This window comes from Balaenoptera acutorostrata, chromosome 12 (assembly GCF_949987535.1).
Source record: "Balaenoptera acutorostrata chromosome 12, mBalAcu1.1, whole genome shotgun sequence".
Taxonomy (NCBI): Eukaryota; Metazoa; Chordata; class Mammalia; order Artiodactyla; family Balaenopteridae; genus Balaenoptera; species Balaenoptera acutorostrata.
Genome location: NC_080075.1, coordinates 6,252,784 through 6,271,487, shown reverse-complemented (window position 1 = coordinate 6,271,487; position 18,704 = coordinate 6,252,784). Strand labels below are relative to the sequence as shown.

The window sequence follows — 18,704 nt, the reverse complement described above, 5'->3', positions numbered from 1 at the left end:
TTGTACACTTTAAATGAGAAAAATTTATGGTACGTGTATCTCCAAAAAAATGTTTTTAAAATCTGATCTGGGGCAAGCTCTTGGTTACAATTTCTCAGGACAGCTTTCCCCACCCTGAGATACTCAGCGAGTTTCTTTGTTGTTTCCTGGGTGGGTGGAGGCAGGCAGGAGGGGTCAGGAGGGCAGCCTTACTTCTGACTCACCCTTACCTGCAGCGTGTAGCCCTTTGGATGTTCTGGTTTGTGAGCTGTGCCACTGGACTCCCCACCCTGGGCAGGTGTGATATTTGATGACTGCCCTCTTTACCCTAAGAGGTCATCCAAGTTGTGTGGATTGCAAAACATCGCCTTGGTGTTTATGTTTTTTATTTTTATTGTTTTAAAGGTTTTTTCTTTGATGGGGACCATTTTTAAAGTCTATATTGAATTTGTTACAATATTGCTTGTTTTTTTTTTTTTTATGTTTTGGGTTTTTTGGCCGTTTTTTGGCTGCGGGATCTTAGTTCCCCCACCAGGGATCGAACCCGTACCCCCTGCAGTGGAAGCGAGGGGTCCTAAACAGTGGACTGACAGGGAAGTCCCTTGCCCGCTTTTTGATGCTTTTAAGATATTTTATAGTTTTTCTAACAAGTATTGTGTTCACCTGATGAGTTGGTTCAACTACACTAGCTTGCCACATTCCTGGAAACCACTAATGATGTTAAATTCCTTAATCATCTTAAACTCATGGCCAATAACATTAAGGGGGCCCAAGGGCTACTTCATGTCTCTGATTCATTCTCCCTCCCTTCTAGAAGACTCTCACACCTCTCCTTCTTCCTACTTTCTTTGGATCTCTTTTCAAATTACATCTTGCTTGTAAATCTTGTAAGAAGTAATATTCCCAACCTTGTCACTCTCTCTCTCTTTTTTTTTTGGCTATTAATGCTTTTCTTTTTAATTTTTATTGGAGTATAGTTGCTTTACAACATTTTGTTAGTTTCTGCTGTACAGCAAAGTGAATCAGCTATACGTGTACATATAACCCCTCTTTTTTGGATTTCCTTCCTATGTAGGTCACCACAGAGCACTGAGTAGAGTTCCCTGTGCTATACAGTCGGTTCTCATTAGTTATCTATTTTATACGTAGTATCAATAGTGTATATATGTCAATCCCAATTCATCCCACCCCCCCCCTTCTCCTTGGTATCCATACATTTGTTCTCTACGTCTGTGTCTCTATTTCTGCTTTGTGAATAAGATCGTCTGTACCAATTTTTTCAGATTCCACATATATGCATTAATATACGATATTTGTTTTTCTCTTTCTGACTTCACTCTGTATGACAGTCTCTAGGTCCATCCACTTCTCTACGAATGACCTAATTTTATCACTCTCTTCTTTATTGTGTGTTATCTTTACTGTTACACTTATCACCACCTAAGATATCAGGCTTTATTTTGTTGATTAGTTCATTGCCAGTCTTTTCACACCAGGAATATAATAAGCTCCTGCTGGGGAGAAAAGAATTTTCCTCTACCTTTCAAAGGTCTTTTGGTTGGTCTAATAACCAAATCAACATGAGACAGAGTAACAGGAGAAAAACAAATTTAATTTTGTATGTACGGGAACCCCACATGCATGAGAGGTTCAAAGACAGAAGTGCAAAACGCGGTAGGAATGCCACCCTGAGCTAAGGAATGGGAAAGAGGCCTGGGGCTTTGAAGGGGGGTGCAGTTCTCAGGACAATAAGAAGATTCGGTGATGTTTGGTAATTAGATGTTTGCCCTGCCCTACAGATGGGTCACTCGGATACAATTTATTGCTGGTAAGTCACTCTGGAAAATACCCCCAATTTAAATTCTTCTAGGTAGTCAAGAGAAGGGCAGATATTCCTCTGGAGGCTGCAGGGTCCCCATGCCAAAGTGGCACATTTTGGGGAGGGTGGTTCTGAGCCTCTTCGCCCCCGAAGGGCAGGGAGATACCTGTTTTGTTCACTGATGATCCCCCATGTTTAAAAAGTACCTGGTAAAAGAATGCATGACAGTTGTGGAGCACATCACCGTACATTTTAGATCAAATTTCTGGTTTTGGAAAACTCTGCCGACAGAATGTTAGTGGGCCTCCAACTCGTCATCACCATGTGTGAAAATTTATGCTCCAAGATCTATGTGGGTGTAGCTATTATTACCACGTGAAGAAAAATGCGATGTGCTTCTCTTGCTGTGGGCACCACATGGACAACCAGGGATGGGCCCTGGGGAGATTTCCATCTGTACAAGGTCTCACTATTGTTCCTATTATTCAAATGACTGTTTCAGAAACTACTCTTGACTCTCTGCAGCGTTGAGGAACAGATGTTTGTGTTTCTTATCCGGTTAGGTGGCATGAGGGCAGCGCTGTCATAATATCACAGTGGGTGATGCCGTGGTGGTGACCGTGGACTCAGTACTGCGATCAGGGTCTCACTGCTGCCCGGATGACCTTGAGCAGGTCATTTCCCCTGCACGACTGTCTTCCTAACCAGACATCTGGGATAATGATTTGGACAGTAGATAGCGCTGACCTTGATAAGGTAGATTGAAATGGATTATTTGACACACACCCTCCCCCACAACCCTGCCCCACGTGCACACCCTTTTCTAGAGACGTCTCTACTTTGCTTTGGCCAATGGGACAGGAACACGCCCAGGCAACAGATGTGTGAAAACCTGCTTGTGCGTTTCCATTTCCGCCCTCTAGGCCCGCAGCTCTGCCATGAGAACGTGCCCTGGCTGGGCTGCAGGAGAGACGTGGGAGCAGCAAACAGGGGAGCTCAGTCGTCCGAAGGGGGGAGACCGTCCTAGACCTGCGGGCCCCCACGAGCCCGTCAGGGACAGCGGATGGCCGAGCAAGCTCAGCCGAGGTTCGCCAAGTCCAGCTCAGATTAGCAGAACCATCCAAGCCACCTACAGACTGGTGAGGAATAATAAATACACAGTGGCTCTTATAAGGCATCGAGGATTAGTTTCTCACGCCCGCCATCGCGGGCTGATGGATGGTGCAAGCAGAAAACACGCCTTGCCACCTGCTCTGTGGATTATTTCCGGCTCTCGGATGAAAAACCAAGTTCAGGGGAGGGGCTAGGGAGTTCCCGCTCACTTTGCACTAGTAGAAGACCACCAGTTACCTTCAAACATAAGAACCATCTCTGTTCAGCAATGAAAGTGTCCAGTCCTGTGTGATCATCGAGATGTCAGACTACATGAAAGATGAACGCTTTTGCCATCTCCCGGCTGGGAACCGTGCTGGGACGGGAGACCCCGGTGAGGGAGGTGGATGGTTGGATTCTCCGTCTCGTCGGGCAGGCAGGGGGGCCGGTGCAGGTCTCTCCTGGCACCGAGCCCGCTTCCCAAACCCGCCCGTGTGCTTCTTACCCTCGCTCCCACCGGGAGCCTCCAGCACTAACCCCACGACGTGTGCACTTTTTTTTTTTTAATTCAATTTTTTAAATTGAAGTATAGTTTGATTTACAATGTCATGCCAATCTCTGCTGTACAGCGAAGTGACTCAGTTATACATATGTATATCTTTTTATAGTCTTTTCTATTATGGTTTAGCACAGGATATTGAGTAGAGTTTCCTGTGCTCTACAGCAGGACCTCGTTGTTTATCCATCCTCCATATAAAAGCTTACATCTGCTGACCCCAACCTCAGTCCTTCCTTCCCCACCCCGTCCCTGGGTGCACTGACTTCTATTTTAAAAAATACATTGTCATATATAACATATGCAGAAAAACAATCATAGCAAGTTTTAAGCTTTGGAACACAGTTTTCAAGATGAACATGCTGTAGGGCCACCCCTAGACCAAGAATTGGAATAGATGAGGGTCCCGGAAGCCCCTTCCTCTTCTCTCTGTTATTACCCACCCTTACCCCCATCCTAACTTCTAACCCCACAAATAGACAATTGGAATTATTTTCTTTGATAACCTGGATGGCCTTTTTAAAGACAGAATGCTCTCTGCTAGTTCTCAGTGAATCACTTTACCCCAAACTATGCACGTAAAATTCACTGTTTCCAGACCCATAAATCTTGTTGTTGTCTTTGTTCCTTGACTCAGCCCATCACCTGTCTGCTTAAGATGTGAACAAACAAAGGATATGCAAAGTCACTGAACAGTGAGCAAAGGAATGAAGGTCTCTGAGTTGTTTTTTGACAAATAACTGCTCCCAGATGGCTTAAGAAATGACATAGCATGTTCAAGGGAGTGGTAAAGGCTCTGAAATATGATTACTTTTTAAACCATAAAGGAGAATAATTCTTAATGAATCTAGTGACACAAGAGTTCTGACGTTTCTTTAAAATTTCCAAGCATTACAGGAAATTGAATTCATTTCTTATGTAACAGGAGATCAATAAAATATTCTCTTATTTCCACTGCTACCAGAAACTGTGTTAGGCATGAATTGTCAAATTCCTTCGAAATATCATAATCAGTTACATGAAAATGGATCTGGTTCAACAGTGATCTATGCCTAGTTTCAAGATTTTTTAAGGATTTTGCTAGAGGGGAACAGAGCATCAGAGGGACATCCTCATTTGTTGCAGACATTGTTGGATTCATAATTCTACATAACTTTAAGAAAAGTGCCATGTGAACCAAGCGAAGTTGGGATGCTTTAATGGACTATTAAGTCTAACAGTACTCTCAAATAACTGAGTTTTTTCCTTTTGCTCACTGCCTGAGGGGATCTTTCTTCAAATTCTATGTTGACTGGGGCACTACCAAGGGGAAGAAAAATATTACGATGGGCCTTTGACTGCTTGTACCAGCTGCTATTCTGTAAACTTTATCTTTCTCTGGAGAATGATCATGTCTTTACTACCAACAAGATTTCTCAAATTTCTCTTTAGTTCCCATAGAAATACTGGGAAAGCCCCAAAGCAAAGCAACAGAGGCAAAAAGTATTCTCCATATTAGTTTATATGATTCATCAAAACCAACTCCTTGAAATACATATAAACAGGAGATAGTGCTACCTCTATCATGTACATAAAATCTTCTTTCTTATCAATACAAAAGCTTTAGCATTTACCGTAATCTTAAGAATGAAAACTCTATGTTTTCTCAGGCCCTAGTCAAATAAATAATCTTAGGTGTCAGCATTACTGTCCCGAAAATAAATATTCTCAGAGCTTTGGGATACATCTGATACGTGAATCACAAATTTTTGTCCATCTTTCAGGGTTATGAGGGTTTCTCGTTCCAGAGGAAGGTTGAGTTTGATGGTGCTTTCAGTGGCCTTATCTTCCAATAATACCTGGATGAGCTGCAGGCGGAAAATGTTGAAAAGAAACGATGGGAAGAGGAAGTTACATTATTCCCTGTTTCAGAACCCACCATTTGAATTCTTCTACCCCACACTCGTCCCACCCTGGGACCTACTACAGGGGACCCTGATTTCTCTGGGGAGCGCTCAGGGGCTGGTGAGGAATCTCAAACCCGGGACGGTGCACGAGACAGGGGTCGGGAGGAGTGGGAGCAAGTGGGCTCCTTTTAGGGACAGGAATGGGGGGTCTGTAGTTGTTTGTGAGGCCAGAGAGCAAAAGAACGCTGCCATTAAAGACATGGAGAGCCCAGGTCGGTTCCGAAAGTCAGGAGTAATGTGCATCACCTTGGCTGCCTTCCAGACAGACACGGATCCCTGCTTTCTTGGCAGTTCTGAGCCGACAGAGTTGGCTCAAGTTCCCACATAGACCCTCCCCGCAACACCCATCAAATAGACCAGTATATAAAGGGGGAAATCTGTGAAAACCGTCATTGGTTAAATTAACACTCTGCTGGGTAGTAACTGACATGAGAGATTCACAGAGTCTGATGTTGGCGCAGGTGCCAGCTCTCAGTCACCTAGTTGCCAGCTCTCAGTCATCTAGTTGCCAGCTCTCTGTCATCTAGTTGCCTGAGCCAGCCTTCCTGCAGGAGGAACAAGGGTAATATGCCACCCTCAGCTCCAAGAGTACTCGGAAGATGGGCAAATCCTCTGACATGATTACTTTCAAACCGGCGGAGATGTATTTTCTTGGTGTGACTTCTTCAATAGCCTCCCCCCTTCCCATAAGCTAACATATTGTGACAAAGATGCGCACGAGATAACTTTGAACGTGAGGTTAATGAAAGTACATTTCTCACCCATGCTCTCTAAACTCAACAATAACCATCACCAACCAATGAAAAGATATTTTTCTTCTCCCTCTCTCTCTCAAAAAAACTGTCTCCACCTTTACCCTATAACTGAAGTCACTTATTTTTAAATATTTTTGCCATGCTTTAATACTTGAGTACAAGACCTAAACTGAAAACTGTGTAGTAGGTTTTTAAGAAGCATAGCCTTTATTTAGTATCAGTGTAATTTTTCCCTTTATTCTAGAACAAGTCTTGGCATCTTACTGTTTTGAGCATCGCTACAATGGAGAAGAGCGACAGATGGAGATGGCAATGGGGACTGCTCACTTGAATTGTTACCATTGGTGCAGGGCAGCCCCAGATGTGCAGCTGAACGGGCGATAACCCATGGCAGAGGAATGCAGACGGGACACGGAGGGTGTGCTTTTTTGTTGACGATGAGTGCAAATACTGACTAATGAATGCAATGAAAATTAGATGAGCATAATTTTTTGGTGTTAGATTGATTAAGTCCTTATAGCTAATTCAGCAGGCTCGCACGAGCAAAAACAGGTTTAATTAATCTCTAATGCATATCACCTTGGATTATCTGACATTTATCTCTTTGTATTGCTTTATTATGTCATTCAATAAAATATTTAATGTCTCCTCTGCTGTTTCCACCAATTAAATATAGACGGAACGAACCCCTTGCCATGAACTTCAGAGTGGCTAGGGCATTGGGTAGAGAGTGTTCTGGAAAGGTGTTCAGATTAGGAGGTTTTGGTGGAGAAATAATAATGACTGGAGTTATGGGTACTTACTATGCTATAAGAATTTTATAATAATTAACTTATTTAAACCTCATTATAGCCCTGTGGAATTAGATATACTGATCTCCATTTTGCAGATGAGGAAACCGAGGAGCAGATAAATTAAGCAACTTGCCCAAGGTTCTCAGCTAATGAGTGGATGATGGGGAACTTGAACCCAGGAAGTTACATACCAGAACTGCCCGCTTATTTTCCCAAATCATCAGACTTGAAGAATTTTTAATCTACTCCCAACTCACTGCTTTTGGAATTAAAGCACATGGTAGGTAGCAGCGTCTGGGGAGAGAGGGTGCTAGGAAACGACAGCCTGGCAAGATCTACGGAGCTTTGGAGTCCAGCTCTGCCAATTATTAGTGAGGTTACCTTGGGAACATGACTCAACCCCCTCATGAGCCTCAGTTACGCCATCTGTGAAATGGGGGCAATGATAACAGCGTCTCACTGCGTTGCTGAAATGATGCCTTTAAATGCCCAGCACAGGGGGCTCAGCAGGGTCTGCTCTCCACCCGCTTCCAACTGTGGCCCAAGAGGTATAAGCTGACTCCCTGTTACCTCGGTGACCAAGGGGCATGTCAGCTGGTCCCTCGCCCCAGCCAGTGAGCAGGGATCTGCACATGTGGTGCTGATGTCCAGCACAGACGCGTGGCCTCCGGGGGCTCCCGAGGGACTGGGGTGGGCCCCGCCATGGGGCCCTGTTGCCAGGACGGGGTGTGTTCTCCACGGGGTCAGGAGCCGGGAGAGGGCTCTCCTGGCCACAGCCTGGCCAACTGGCCCCTTCTCCAGACTTGGCTGGGCCTTCCGTCTGCCCACAGCCCTGAATCACCAGCTCGAGAGCGGGGCCTGAACCGCCCCCAGCTGGTCCTCTTCTCGGGCAGCCCAGCGCCCCTCCCCCACCGTGGGTCCCTTATCCGGGGCCAGTATTTCCCTGTTTCCTGTCTCAGCCGTCTTGTGGGCTCCACATACACACTCCCGGAGGGGATGAGTTTCTTATTTACAGACACATGTCGGAACCTGCAGCACCGAGACCACGGAAGGCAGCTGGATATACGAATTTACTGTCGCAAGGTGAGCAAACGGAGACCAAACAGAGACAGAGGGCTGGTGACCACGAGAGAGGCAGCTCTTCTGCTCCTGATCCTATTATTTTTGTCTGACCATGTTCGGTTGTGCTCAGTAACAGTCTGTCCAGGTTCTGTGCACTTGGAATGAGGAAGGAAAGCCCAGGGAAGGTTCTGGTTATTCTGAGGACTGCAGGGCACGGACAGTTCAGGCGTAAGTCAGCCACATGACCGGGACCACGTTTCACCCAGGTCGAGGTCACGCCCCCGCCTTCAGTGGTCTCCTACTAAGCAAATCCCTCGTCTACTCAAAAGCGGAACTCGTGGGTGTGAAAACAATGCTATGTAAAGAGGCTAAACTTCCAAACATGCGTATAGGAGTTTTAGAAATTAGTACTGACGGTTGTCAGGATTTTTTTCCAACCAGCCCACTCCCCTGCCCTGCAGCAACAGAGGGGCATCAGCTGCTTCCTGATCAATCCGGCTCCTTTTCCCGGCATTCAAGGCCCCACCTCAGACCTCTGCAGCCTGTGTCCTACTCTCCTCGGGGCCTGGACCCCCGTCCTCCCATCTAGCATTGTGGGAGAAGAATGGACTTGAGATCAGGTAGGCCTGCGCACCACTCTCTGTTCTGCTATCTACTTGCTGTGTGACTCTGGGCCGCTCGCTTAGCTTCTCTGAGCCTCCGTTTCCTCATCCATGGCATGAAAATGATAAGAACAGATACTGTGCTGGGTTGTATGGTTTTGAGAGAATGTGTATCAAGGGTACGTAGTAGGTGTTCGATAAATAGCAATTCTTATTTTTGCGATTTTATTTTAATTTCTTTGGCCACGCTGCGTGGCTTGCACGATCCTAGTCCCCTGACCGGGGATCGAACCCAGGCCCCGGCAGTGAAAGCGCGGAGTCCTACCTACTGGACCACCAGGGAATTCCCGCAATTCTTATTTTTATATCTTTCAAGATGGACCCCAATTCCATCTTTTCAATATCCTTTCTATTCAGACTATTCAATGTTTCCTTTCTTTAAACGCCGCCAGAGGCATTTTCAGGGCATGTCACTCTGTTGAGTGGCAGTGATCTCCTGCTCAGCAAGTCTAACCGTCCCCGGCAGGCTCTGGGAAGGCCAGGCTCGGGCCGCCCCCATACTCCACACCTCTCGTCAAGCCGGGCACGTCTCAGAGCTGACCACCGGTCAACAGACATGCCGTTATCAGCACCCCTGGCAAAATCAGCTAAAGCTGAGATGAAGCTAGAATCCCGTACCCTTGTTTGGACAACGTATACCCTCTGTGGGCTTCCTAACCACCTGGCAGTTCTCATCTCCCTGAAAACACGACGGGAGTTGGCGCTCCAGCAGCTGTACCTTGTCGCCCGTGGCGATGTCCAGCAGGAAGCCCGGGACCCTGACGACCACGCTGCTCCCCTCCGTGGTACACTGGCCGCGGCTCTTGTGTCTCAGCGTCACCCGGGGGGCATCCGCACTCGGGCTTCTACGCTCCTGAGCTGGGGACGGGTCTGGAGGGCGGGAGAGTTCCTGGTCTGGCGGGACAAGAGGCTGGTCGTCTGGTAGCACCTCCTTGAGATTTCCCACGTCACCGCCCTCCTCGTCCTCCTCGATGCACGACTGAAGTATGTGAATCACATATTCCAAAAGCAGCAAACGAAACAGATGCCAGGAGCCTACATTGAAATAACAACCCCAAATGAGTAAGTAGATAGACAGACGGACAAGTAAACAGATCCCCGTGAAACTAACAGCTTTTCTGGGGCCTTGAACTCCTGGGCACTAAAGCCTCACTCCTACTGGCTGATCCTGAGGGCCCCGGGCAGCGTCCCTCACCTGCGCGGCGTCCCGTACCCAGAGGACCCCAGCAAGGCGGCTTTCGGACGGAAAGCACAGGGAGCTTAATGGCCTGAGCCGCGGAAGGGAACGTAAACCCAGCTGGTGTGAGACGGGAGGAAAGCAACCCTACAGAGAAATGGGTGCCGCTCCCGGAGCTGGAGGACGTACCCCTCGGCCGCCTGTGGTTGGCAGGTGCAGCACAGCGGCATCTCCTGGAGGGAGTCGGGCAAGGGACGCATTCTCTCACGCGGGCCCGCAAGGGTTGTCCTTAGGGAGCCTGGGGTGGGGGACAGTAGGGCGTGTGGCTCTGCTGAGTGCTCTGAATCCTAGCGCCTTTGGTTCCAGAAAAGGAAAGGATAATTAATGTTCATCTGAGCAAGGGGGGTGGGGGGAGATCTGGCCTATTATAATCGATAAAAGATGATTACTTAATGATGGTAAAACCACGACTCTTGTACAGATATAAAATGAATGTGTGTCAAAGATTTTACGGGACTCAATTAATGAGAGAACTAGTAAGATGTTGCAACTGATTCAAAAGAGAATTCAGGGCTTCCCTGGTGGCACGGTGGTTAAGAATCCGCCTGCCAATGCAGGGGACACGGGTTCGAGCCCTGGTCCGGGAAGATCCCACATGCCGCGGAGCAACTAAGCCCGTGCGCCACAACTACTGAGCCTGCGCTCTAGGGCCTGCGAGCCACAACTACTGAGCCCACGTGCCACAACTACTGAAGCCCACGCACCTAGAGCCCGTGCTCCGCAACAAGAGAAGCCACCACAATGAGAAGCCTGCGCACCGCAACGAAGAGTAGCCCTTGCTCACCACAACTAGAGAAAGCCTGGGTGCAGCAATGAAGACCCAACGCAGCCAGAAATAAATAAATTAATTAATTTTAAAAAAAGGAGAGAGAATTCAAGACACTAAACATACACAGACAACAAAGAATGCCACGGACAGTAATCTGCAAACAGACGCCGCACAGCTCTGTGCTCAGGGCAGTTACCAGCTGCCTCCTGCTGACACACTAGTTTGCCTTTGTGTGGAGGAGAATCATTTGCATTATTATCTGTTTGATACAATTTACAAGATTTGTAAAATAACTCAAAGACCGTGGAAGACCAGAAGGGTGTGTTGACCCTTTCTGTCCATTTCAAAGCTTTATACAATATTCACTATTCTCTGCTAGATCTCAGGTGAGAGAACCTGGCTCTATGAGAGGCAATGGCCTGGTCTGGAATAAGCCGGACCCACAAACAACTCCTGGCTTGTTTAACTTCGTGAAACCATGGTCCACGTGAAGGGGAAAAACTAGTGGTGTGAATACTCTGACTTCATGTGAAGGTCCAAGAAGGCAGAGGGGAAACGCACTGTGAGGTGAGAATGCCACCTGCCTTATCAGTAAACAAAGGATTTTGCAGCCATCAAGCCATCACACGATAGCCGCCCCCAGACCGTGAGCCCTGAGGGAACTCAGGATAGAGGCAGGATGTCCCCCATCTAGCAATTAGCTGCTGCGGCCGCCCGCAGCCGTGCACCCTGAGGAGACCCAGGAAGAGAAAACGCAGGGTACTGGCCCCAGATAGCCGAGGAGCACATCAAAGGGATGACAGCAAGGAGCCCAGACTCTTGCATCTTCCCGAACGTAGGAAAGTGCTGAACTCCTTACCTTGAGATGTCTAGTTTTCTTTAATTACCAGTCATCTTTTGATGTTCCCACGACCTGGTCTTTGTTGCAAAAACTGCTCCTATCTACCCTGGCCCCCGCCTTGCCTCTCTGGAGCCGTCCCTCGGAGTGAGCTGAGATGCTGTGTCCCGGACCCTAGTCCTCAGTTTTGTCCACCGAATAAAACACAACTCTCAATTTTCAGGCTGTGCATTTTTTTCAGTCGACAGCACTAACTACAGAGCTGGCTTTCCTTCTGTGGTTGCACCTGAACTCTGCCCTCATCTTCATCTGTGGGGTGAGCCTCATGACAAATGGGGGTCACATATATGGCTGTGTACAGCCACAACCCTCCCAAGAGCCCCAGTGTTCGCAGAATGGTCTAGAACAGGGCTTGTCTGCTCTTCCTGTTCTGTGTACCCGCTGCAAGGGCGTCTGGCAGCCCTGGGGCAGGGATTCCTTGCCCTGATAGGTGTGTGAGTTTGTGGGCTGGAGGCTCTGTCTGTCTGACCGTCCACGGCCGTGTGTCCAGTGCCCAGGAAGGTGCCTGGGACTTTGCAGGGACGCACGACATCTGCTGAAACGAGTGATCCCCTCCGTGGGGCTGGGGGGCTCAGTGGTGACTGTCCCTCCCCGCGACTCTCCTGTGCTGTGTCTGTACCACAGCTGTGACAGATGGGACCCCCCGGGCCCAGAAAGACCCTCTACTGGACCAGAAAGTTGGCAAAACAGACACTGCTTTACTCTTTCCACCATCTGCACGCAGTGGGGACTTTATCAACTCTTATTCCTGAAGGTTAAATCCGGGTGCCCCCAAAGAACCCATTTTTTGGTCCATCTCAGTTGGGAGATGGAGAAAAAGAGGACGCTTGCTGCTTTTCTCACGTCTGAAGGCGCACAATTCAAATGCCAGGGGAGGTTTCCCGCGCGTCCGACAATGATGGCAGGGGAGTGACAAAAGACATGTCCACATATTGAGATACAGGGAAGTCATTCTGGTTTATACATGAGTGAACTTGAATTTGATGTTAACTAAAATAGCCTGTGTGTGGCCTATCAAACCTACACTGTACCTCTGCTTTAATTATTAGAGAAAAGGACACACTGACCAGAAGTAAAGAATGTCCATGTTAAAAATAAAGATTAAATGCCTCCCTTCCTGGGACACCGATACTGGTTACTCCTTTGATGGTAAGTCCCCCTTCCCAGGTGACAAGGCCATACTGACTCTCTGGGTACTTGCTGGTCTGTTTTTTTTTTTTTAAATAACCTTGAAGAAATGAAACCCTGACTTGTTTAATGTTCTTTGTTCTGACAAGATATAAAACTGTGCTGCTCTCTGGAGCAGTTTCTCAGAGTCATCTGGGAAGCTGGCTTCCAGGCTAGTCCTCAGTGTGGCTCAAATAAAACCCTTTTCTATTCTTATTTTAGATTGTTGATTGATTATTTTCACTGACAGGAGAGTGAGGCGTGGTCCAGCTGTTTGATGAACTATCATATTGCCATAATAAAAAGATTAATACGGTTTTTTGTGTGTGTGGTTCTCTGTGTGTTGTATTTTACATAGAAAGGTGAGAAAAAGACGAGTGGGTTCCAGGTAGCAATGTGGGAAACGCTTAGGCTGTCATAACATCTGTAAAATGCTGTGCGTTCTCGGACTTACCGAAGCTGTCTCTGTGCCAGAGGGTCATAGCTTTGCTCACGGCCGTGAGGAGGAAATTCCGTCTCAGCTGGAAGCTGGCGGCCAATCTGATCAACTCCTCTTTGCTTCTGCTCGGCTGTGACATTTTAGAGAGAAAAAAATGCTGGGGTTTATGATAAAAATCAAGGCGAGCGTGTTGTCAAATGCACCCTTGGGTGGTGCACAGTCTCACGAGGCCAAAGCGGGGCAGGAAGAAGGAAAGACGAGGTGCGAGGAGGCCCAGGCCTGCGCCCGGTCTTGCACCGTCTCCTGTGGGGATGGTTCCAGGCAGAACCCTTTGAAGTGGGTGGGGAGAAGGCAGGAGGTGGGAGAGCGGCTTACTTCCTTTTTTTAATCCCACACAATTTTTTTTTAGAAAAAGGTCACTTGTGGGGAGCAACAGGGGAGGGAGGCCTGCAGGACGGCCTTGCTGCAGCCCCCTTGGCAGTTGCCTCCGAGAGGGTCGGGGGCTAATTTACACTTGGCAAGTCTGATACCGTGAAGAAGGGGCCCAGAGTCCCACAGCGATGGAAGGAAGGATGCCAACTTTGCAAAGCACAAAGCTGGCCGCTGTGCCGGGTGAATTATCTGAGGCCCGGAAGGCCCACCTGTGTGTCCAGCGGAGCCAAGGTCATCAGATGGCTTGAGTGGCACTAAACTGGGTACCCAGGAGATGCCTCCACGTGCAGACTAAGGAACTCCCCACTAGATTGACAGCAGCCTCGGGCCACATTTCAGGCGAGTTACAAACCAACAGAGTCGTATGTCATTTCCAGCACAGGTTGGAGTGAACCCCCTGAGCCTCTCCTGAGTCTCCTGCGTGAGGACCACCCAGGGACTCAACCGCAAGTCTCCGAGGAAGAAAGGCAGGGACTGGCCGGGAATAAAGAGATGCCCTTCCCTCTTGGTTTCTGTTCAGCCCCCACTGAGAGCCCCCAAAGGCCCGCCCTGGGCTCTGGGTGGGTGTGGACCTGTAACCAATCGGGACCCTATGGGGCCCTCCCAGGACAGAACCCCCCCTCCCCCAATATCCTCTGCTGTAGCTCCTCTCTGAAATACCTAGATAATAGTATCTCATGCATATTTCCTGAGAGTTTCAGATGCTAAAACCCCCCAGCAAATGGAAGAAATTAACTACCTGATGATCATGAGACCTGCTGGGGCCTAAGGACTGATCACCATCAGCCAATCAGAGAACTGTGCACGAGCTGATCACACAGCCTGGGACCCGGCCCCTCCCCTCACCTGGCCTTTCAAATTGCTTTGTTGAAACCCTTCCGGGCGTTCCGGGGTATTCTGAGCACGAGCCACCCATCTCCTTCCTCCTCTCCTTGCTCGGCCCTGCAGTAAACCTTTCTCTGCTCCAAACTCCAGCCTTTCAGTTTGTGTGGCCTCACTGTGCGTCGGGCACGTGAACTGGGGTTTGGGAACAGACTTCCCTCGGCAGCGGCACCCTCCCCCCACGACTTGGGACCACCTGGAACGGGGCTCTCGGGGGGGAACCCGGCTGGTGTTCAACACACACAAGGATGCTTCCTAAAACCATCCAGAGAAGGAGCTGTGGGCGATCTCCGTACAAACGTTCACTCGTGAACACAGACATTTACCCAGCTTTCCTCCTCTTGCCGGCAGCGTGATACCTCAGGTTCCTATATTTAGAAGTGACTCCTGGGCCCAAACTGCACGAGAAGCAGGGGAACGAAATGAAGCACGACAGAGCTGAGTGTTTCTCTCCTCTGGCTCTGCCAGGTGCTAACAACTTGAGGCCATTAGTCATCTTGGACAAGCCCGAGGGTTCACATTTTAACAGTCTGAGTATCTCATTGACAACAGTTTGTGGGTTTTTTTTTTTTTTTATCAGCCAGGTTGTTTTAGAAAAACAAGCCCTTCAAAGGCAGGCAGTTACAAAACCACCATTTTTCGAAGATGCCTCACGCGCATGACTCTGCAGGGGTGAGGACAGAAACACCGCGTTACACGGTCTTGCATGCAGGACCGGTACCAACGGTCTCAGTGGGCTCAGCGGGGGTGAAGTGGAGGCTGCGTGAGTGTCTGAAACAAGGACCAGAGGATGGAGAGCTTCATCCTGTCGAATGAATCGCTGTCTCTGCAGCTACGCACCCGCGCACGTTACCACTGGTGCAAGTGAGCTTTGCTGAGGACCAAGGAGGGGGAATCAAAACCACACAGAATCTGGAAAGACTATATCCAAGGAGCAAAGAATGGAAACAGACACCTGCCAAGGCTTGGGACCAGCTTTCAAGCTCCTTCCTGGGTTTTCTGGGGGAGATGGAGGGGGCAGGAAGACATGTGGCTGGAGGCTTAAGGAGAAAACCCGAGTCACGTTCTGGTCCCAGGTCCTCCAGGTCCTTGCTCTCTGCTGCAGAGATGTCCCCCCCTTCCCTAGACCGGTCCCCCACTTTCCCTACGCCCACTCCGCTCCTGCCGTCCTGTCTCGGGAACGGTGTCTCCCTTTCTCAGCTTCTTTTAATCCTATCTGCCCTTCACCTCCCAGTGGGACCCAACTTCCTCGTCAAGGTCTTTTCCTGCTGCCTCGGCCTTCAGAGTATGATGCCTTGAGGGGTGGGAGGCCCCGTGTTTCGGGCCCACTGGGGCCAGGGTGCTGGGGCGTCCCCTGACGGCATCCTCTGCTCTCACAGGGTGACTGTGGGCAGCTTTGGGCAGAAAAGAGCTCTTTGCAGGAGGTCCCTTCGTCTCGTCACTAACCTTAAACCAGGCACCCCCACGCTCTACTCATCTCCGGCCCTAGCACACCTTTCAAACCTTTTGATCACACGATACTTTGCCTAACTTGTTGGCTCTTTCCATAGCTCAAAGAAACAGAAATGAAGACGTAATTCACAGATGACCGATCTCTTCCTCAGCTTCCCCTTTAGTAATCTCAAGAACAAACTGTGTGAACAGGAGAGCATCTGAAGAGCGAGCACAGGAAGTCGACAAGCCTGCGCACCGTGGGGCATAGCACCACTCCGACCCCCCATCTCAGTGATTAACTGCGATGACTTCCCTTTTCTGCTTTAAACACTTTCCTGGCCGAACAGAATCTTCGCAGGTGGTTTTGGGGGACACTGAGTCTACCGTCTCCCCGGACTGCCGGTATTCTGCTCAAAGGCAATTTCCCTTTCTGCCAACATCTGCCTCTCTTGAGTACTGATTTTTGAGCTGCAAGCAGCTGGACCTGATTTGGTACTGTGACTGCTGATGAGGGTGATGATGACAGTCAAGCCAACGGGCCTACTGAGAGGTCAGTCCAAGTGACATGTCCAGCAGAAGGACCAAATCCGCCCACGTCCAAAGCCAATTCATCTTGGCTTCTGTGAACCCAAGCCTGACACCTTACTGGGACTGTCTGCAAAACCCCCAGATGAGTACCATTGTCCCCAAACAGACAAACCCATCTCCCTCCTAAACACTCCTGCTTGGGGCACACATACTCCACTGCACACCAACACTTACCTGCCCACACCCACTCACATGCCCTCCCACGCACAGACATGCTCACATATGCACACATGTGCTCACTTGCAAGCAAACACACACACACACAGAGCTGCATGATGTTGCAGCCTCTGAGACACCACTTCCCCATCCTGAACCCCCGTCCCGGCCTTGACACATTTCTGTCCAGAGCGCCAGAGAAAACCTTTTCCTTTGCACCAGGTCCTGGGCACTCAGTGCTATAATGTAGCTAGAATGACCCACACCCACTTCTTCTCTTAAAAAAAAAATCATGGTTTTGTACCTGGAAGACAGATGTTTGGAGATTTGAACACAGACAATTCAGGAATACACTGAGGTCTGTTGACGTCCCCAGCAAAGAAATTAAACTGCTCAAACCTATCAACAGACAAAACAAACCCAATGATTGTGAGCAGTAGAGCAGAACTTCCCAGTAGGTATTTGTATCCCAGGTGACCTAGGGGATAACATCCGCACTGCAGTTCAAAGGAATTCCCTGGGGCCTCGCCCTCATTTTGAACACAAAGGCTGCCTTGGGCTGGATCTGTCACCCCAGGTCGTCTGGTTCAGAACTCTGTGGTCTTGCCTTCTAGCAATCCCCTGGGCTACTTGTTGAAATGGGAAGAAATAGTTTGAAATCATAACTACACCTTGTAATTACACAGAACCCGGCTCCAAGTGAGCTCACGGCAGGATACAGACGTGACCTCACCCATCCCTGCCATTTTTATAAAGGGGGCGGTTTGTTCAAGTCCTTTAACTGACGGTGGACATCAAAGCCGCCGAGGGATGTTAGGTGAGTTGCCCAGGGCTACAGACCCTGTCAGTACAGGCCCGAGGGCTGCAGCCCAAGTGTGCGACGTTGGGACTTGGGTCCCGCACCCATGCAGGCAGCGCTGAGAGTGGAAGTTCAGCCTTTGGCCCCTCCTCCACCTGTCTGAGTGCCCCCGTGTGCCAAGGAGATTTAGAAAACCCAGTGGGCTGCCATGGCCCTGGTGCAGGTTTGGTCCGGCTCCGTCTGGAAGATCTTCCAGGCATATCTCAGGCATTCGTCTGCCAGGGGTCACGCTGTCTCCCTGCCAGCAACGTGTCCTCTGGAAAGGACACGCAAGGATGCCAACAGGAGCCCAGGAGCCCCTGGCAGGCTGACGGGCAGCTGGGGGAGAGGCCTCATGCCTCCTGGGTCTCCCTGGGCTTGGGCTGGGGTTGAGAGCAAGGTTTGGGTGGCCAGCTGGGATTGCTGGGGAAGCCAGTGGCCTGGGAGGGGGGGGGGCTTCCACTGCCCTAAAGCCTGCTGGGTTAGGTGTTCACCTTTCAGCTGCTGGTCTGGTTGGAGGGGAGTCTCCCAGGGGAGGATCTGGGATTTGGGACAGGCAAGCGGTGGGGGGAGGGAGCTACTCTGCAACAAGTAAGGACCCATTTCATTATTTTAATAACTGGTACAATCCTACCAAGTCAGCCCCACCTCAAGGTCAAAGGAAGAGGACAGGATACTTTGCGGTGCTTTTGTGCATCGCTGAACCCACGTAGCCATCTGGTCGTGAAATGCTGAGGTGCCCCGTGTTGGGTGGGCCGTGATGAAGCCCACAGCCCACGCCTTGAGGGGGCTTTAGGCACTGGGGGGCAGCTTTATGCATGGCTGGCCCCTCCCGGCAGCCCTCACACCAAAGCCTAGCGACTGGGGGAGGAGGTGGTGACTGGTCTGCAGCCCCTCCTGAAGCAGCTCCCGGCCCCCCCGAGTGGGGAGCCTCCTGCTGTGACGACTGTCCCCTCCCGGTGATGCCACCACGCGTGGAGCTGTAACTGCGGCAGCACCCTCCGGGGCCTCCCCAGAATACACCTCCACCCGTGTCCTCCGCCCACCTCTTGTCTGCAGAAAAACTTCAGCCGAAGAAGAAATTTAATCAGAGAAGTGAGAAAATGCAGAAAGGAAGGAAAACAGGCAAGCAAGACAAAATAATAATACTTTAGCCATTAAACACAGTCAAGGACCTTTAGTTCCTCCTCAAGGACTCT

General features: G+C 49.6%; 1 protein-coding gene across 1 annotated transcript in view; it reads right to left on the bottom strand.

Moving 5' to 3' along the window:
• Positions 1-5,036: 5,036 nt before the first annotated feature.
• The window catches only part of RFX8 (regulatory factor X8), a 67,767-nt gene continuing 54,099 nt past the window's right edge, over positions 5,037-18,704 (bottom strand). Inside the window, exons 12-15 of the mRNA XM_057558327.1 lie at positions 16,972-17,066; positions 13,191-13,305; positions 9,384-9,700; positions 5,037-5,293 (exon numbers count right to left, since the gene is read on the bottom strand). Of these exons, the coding sequence (XP_057414310.1) occupies positions 5,117-5,293; positions 9,384-9,700; positions 13,191-13,305; positions 16,972-17,066 (704 nt within the window). The 3' untranslated portion in view covers positions 5,037-5,116. The remainder of the gene's footprint in view (positions 5,294-9,383; positions 9,701-13,190; positions 13,306-16,971; positions 17,067-18,704) is intronic.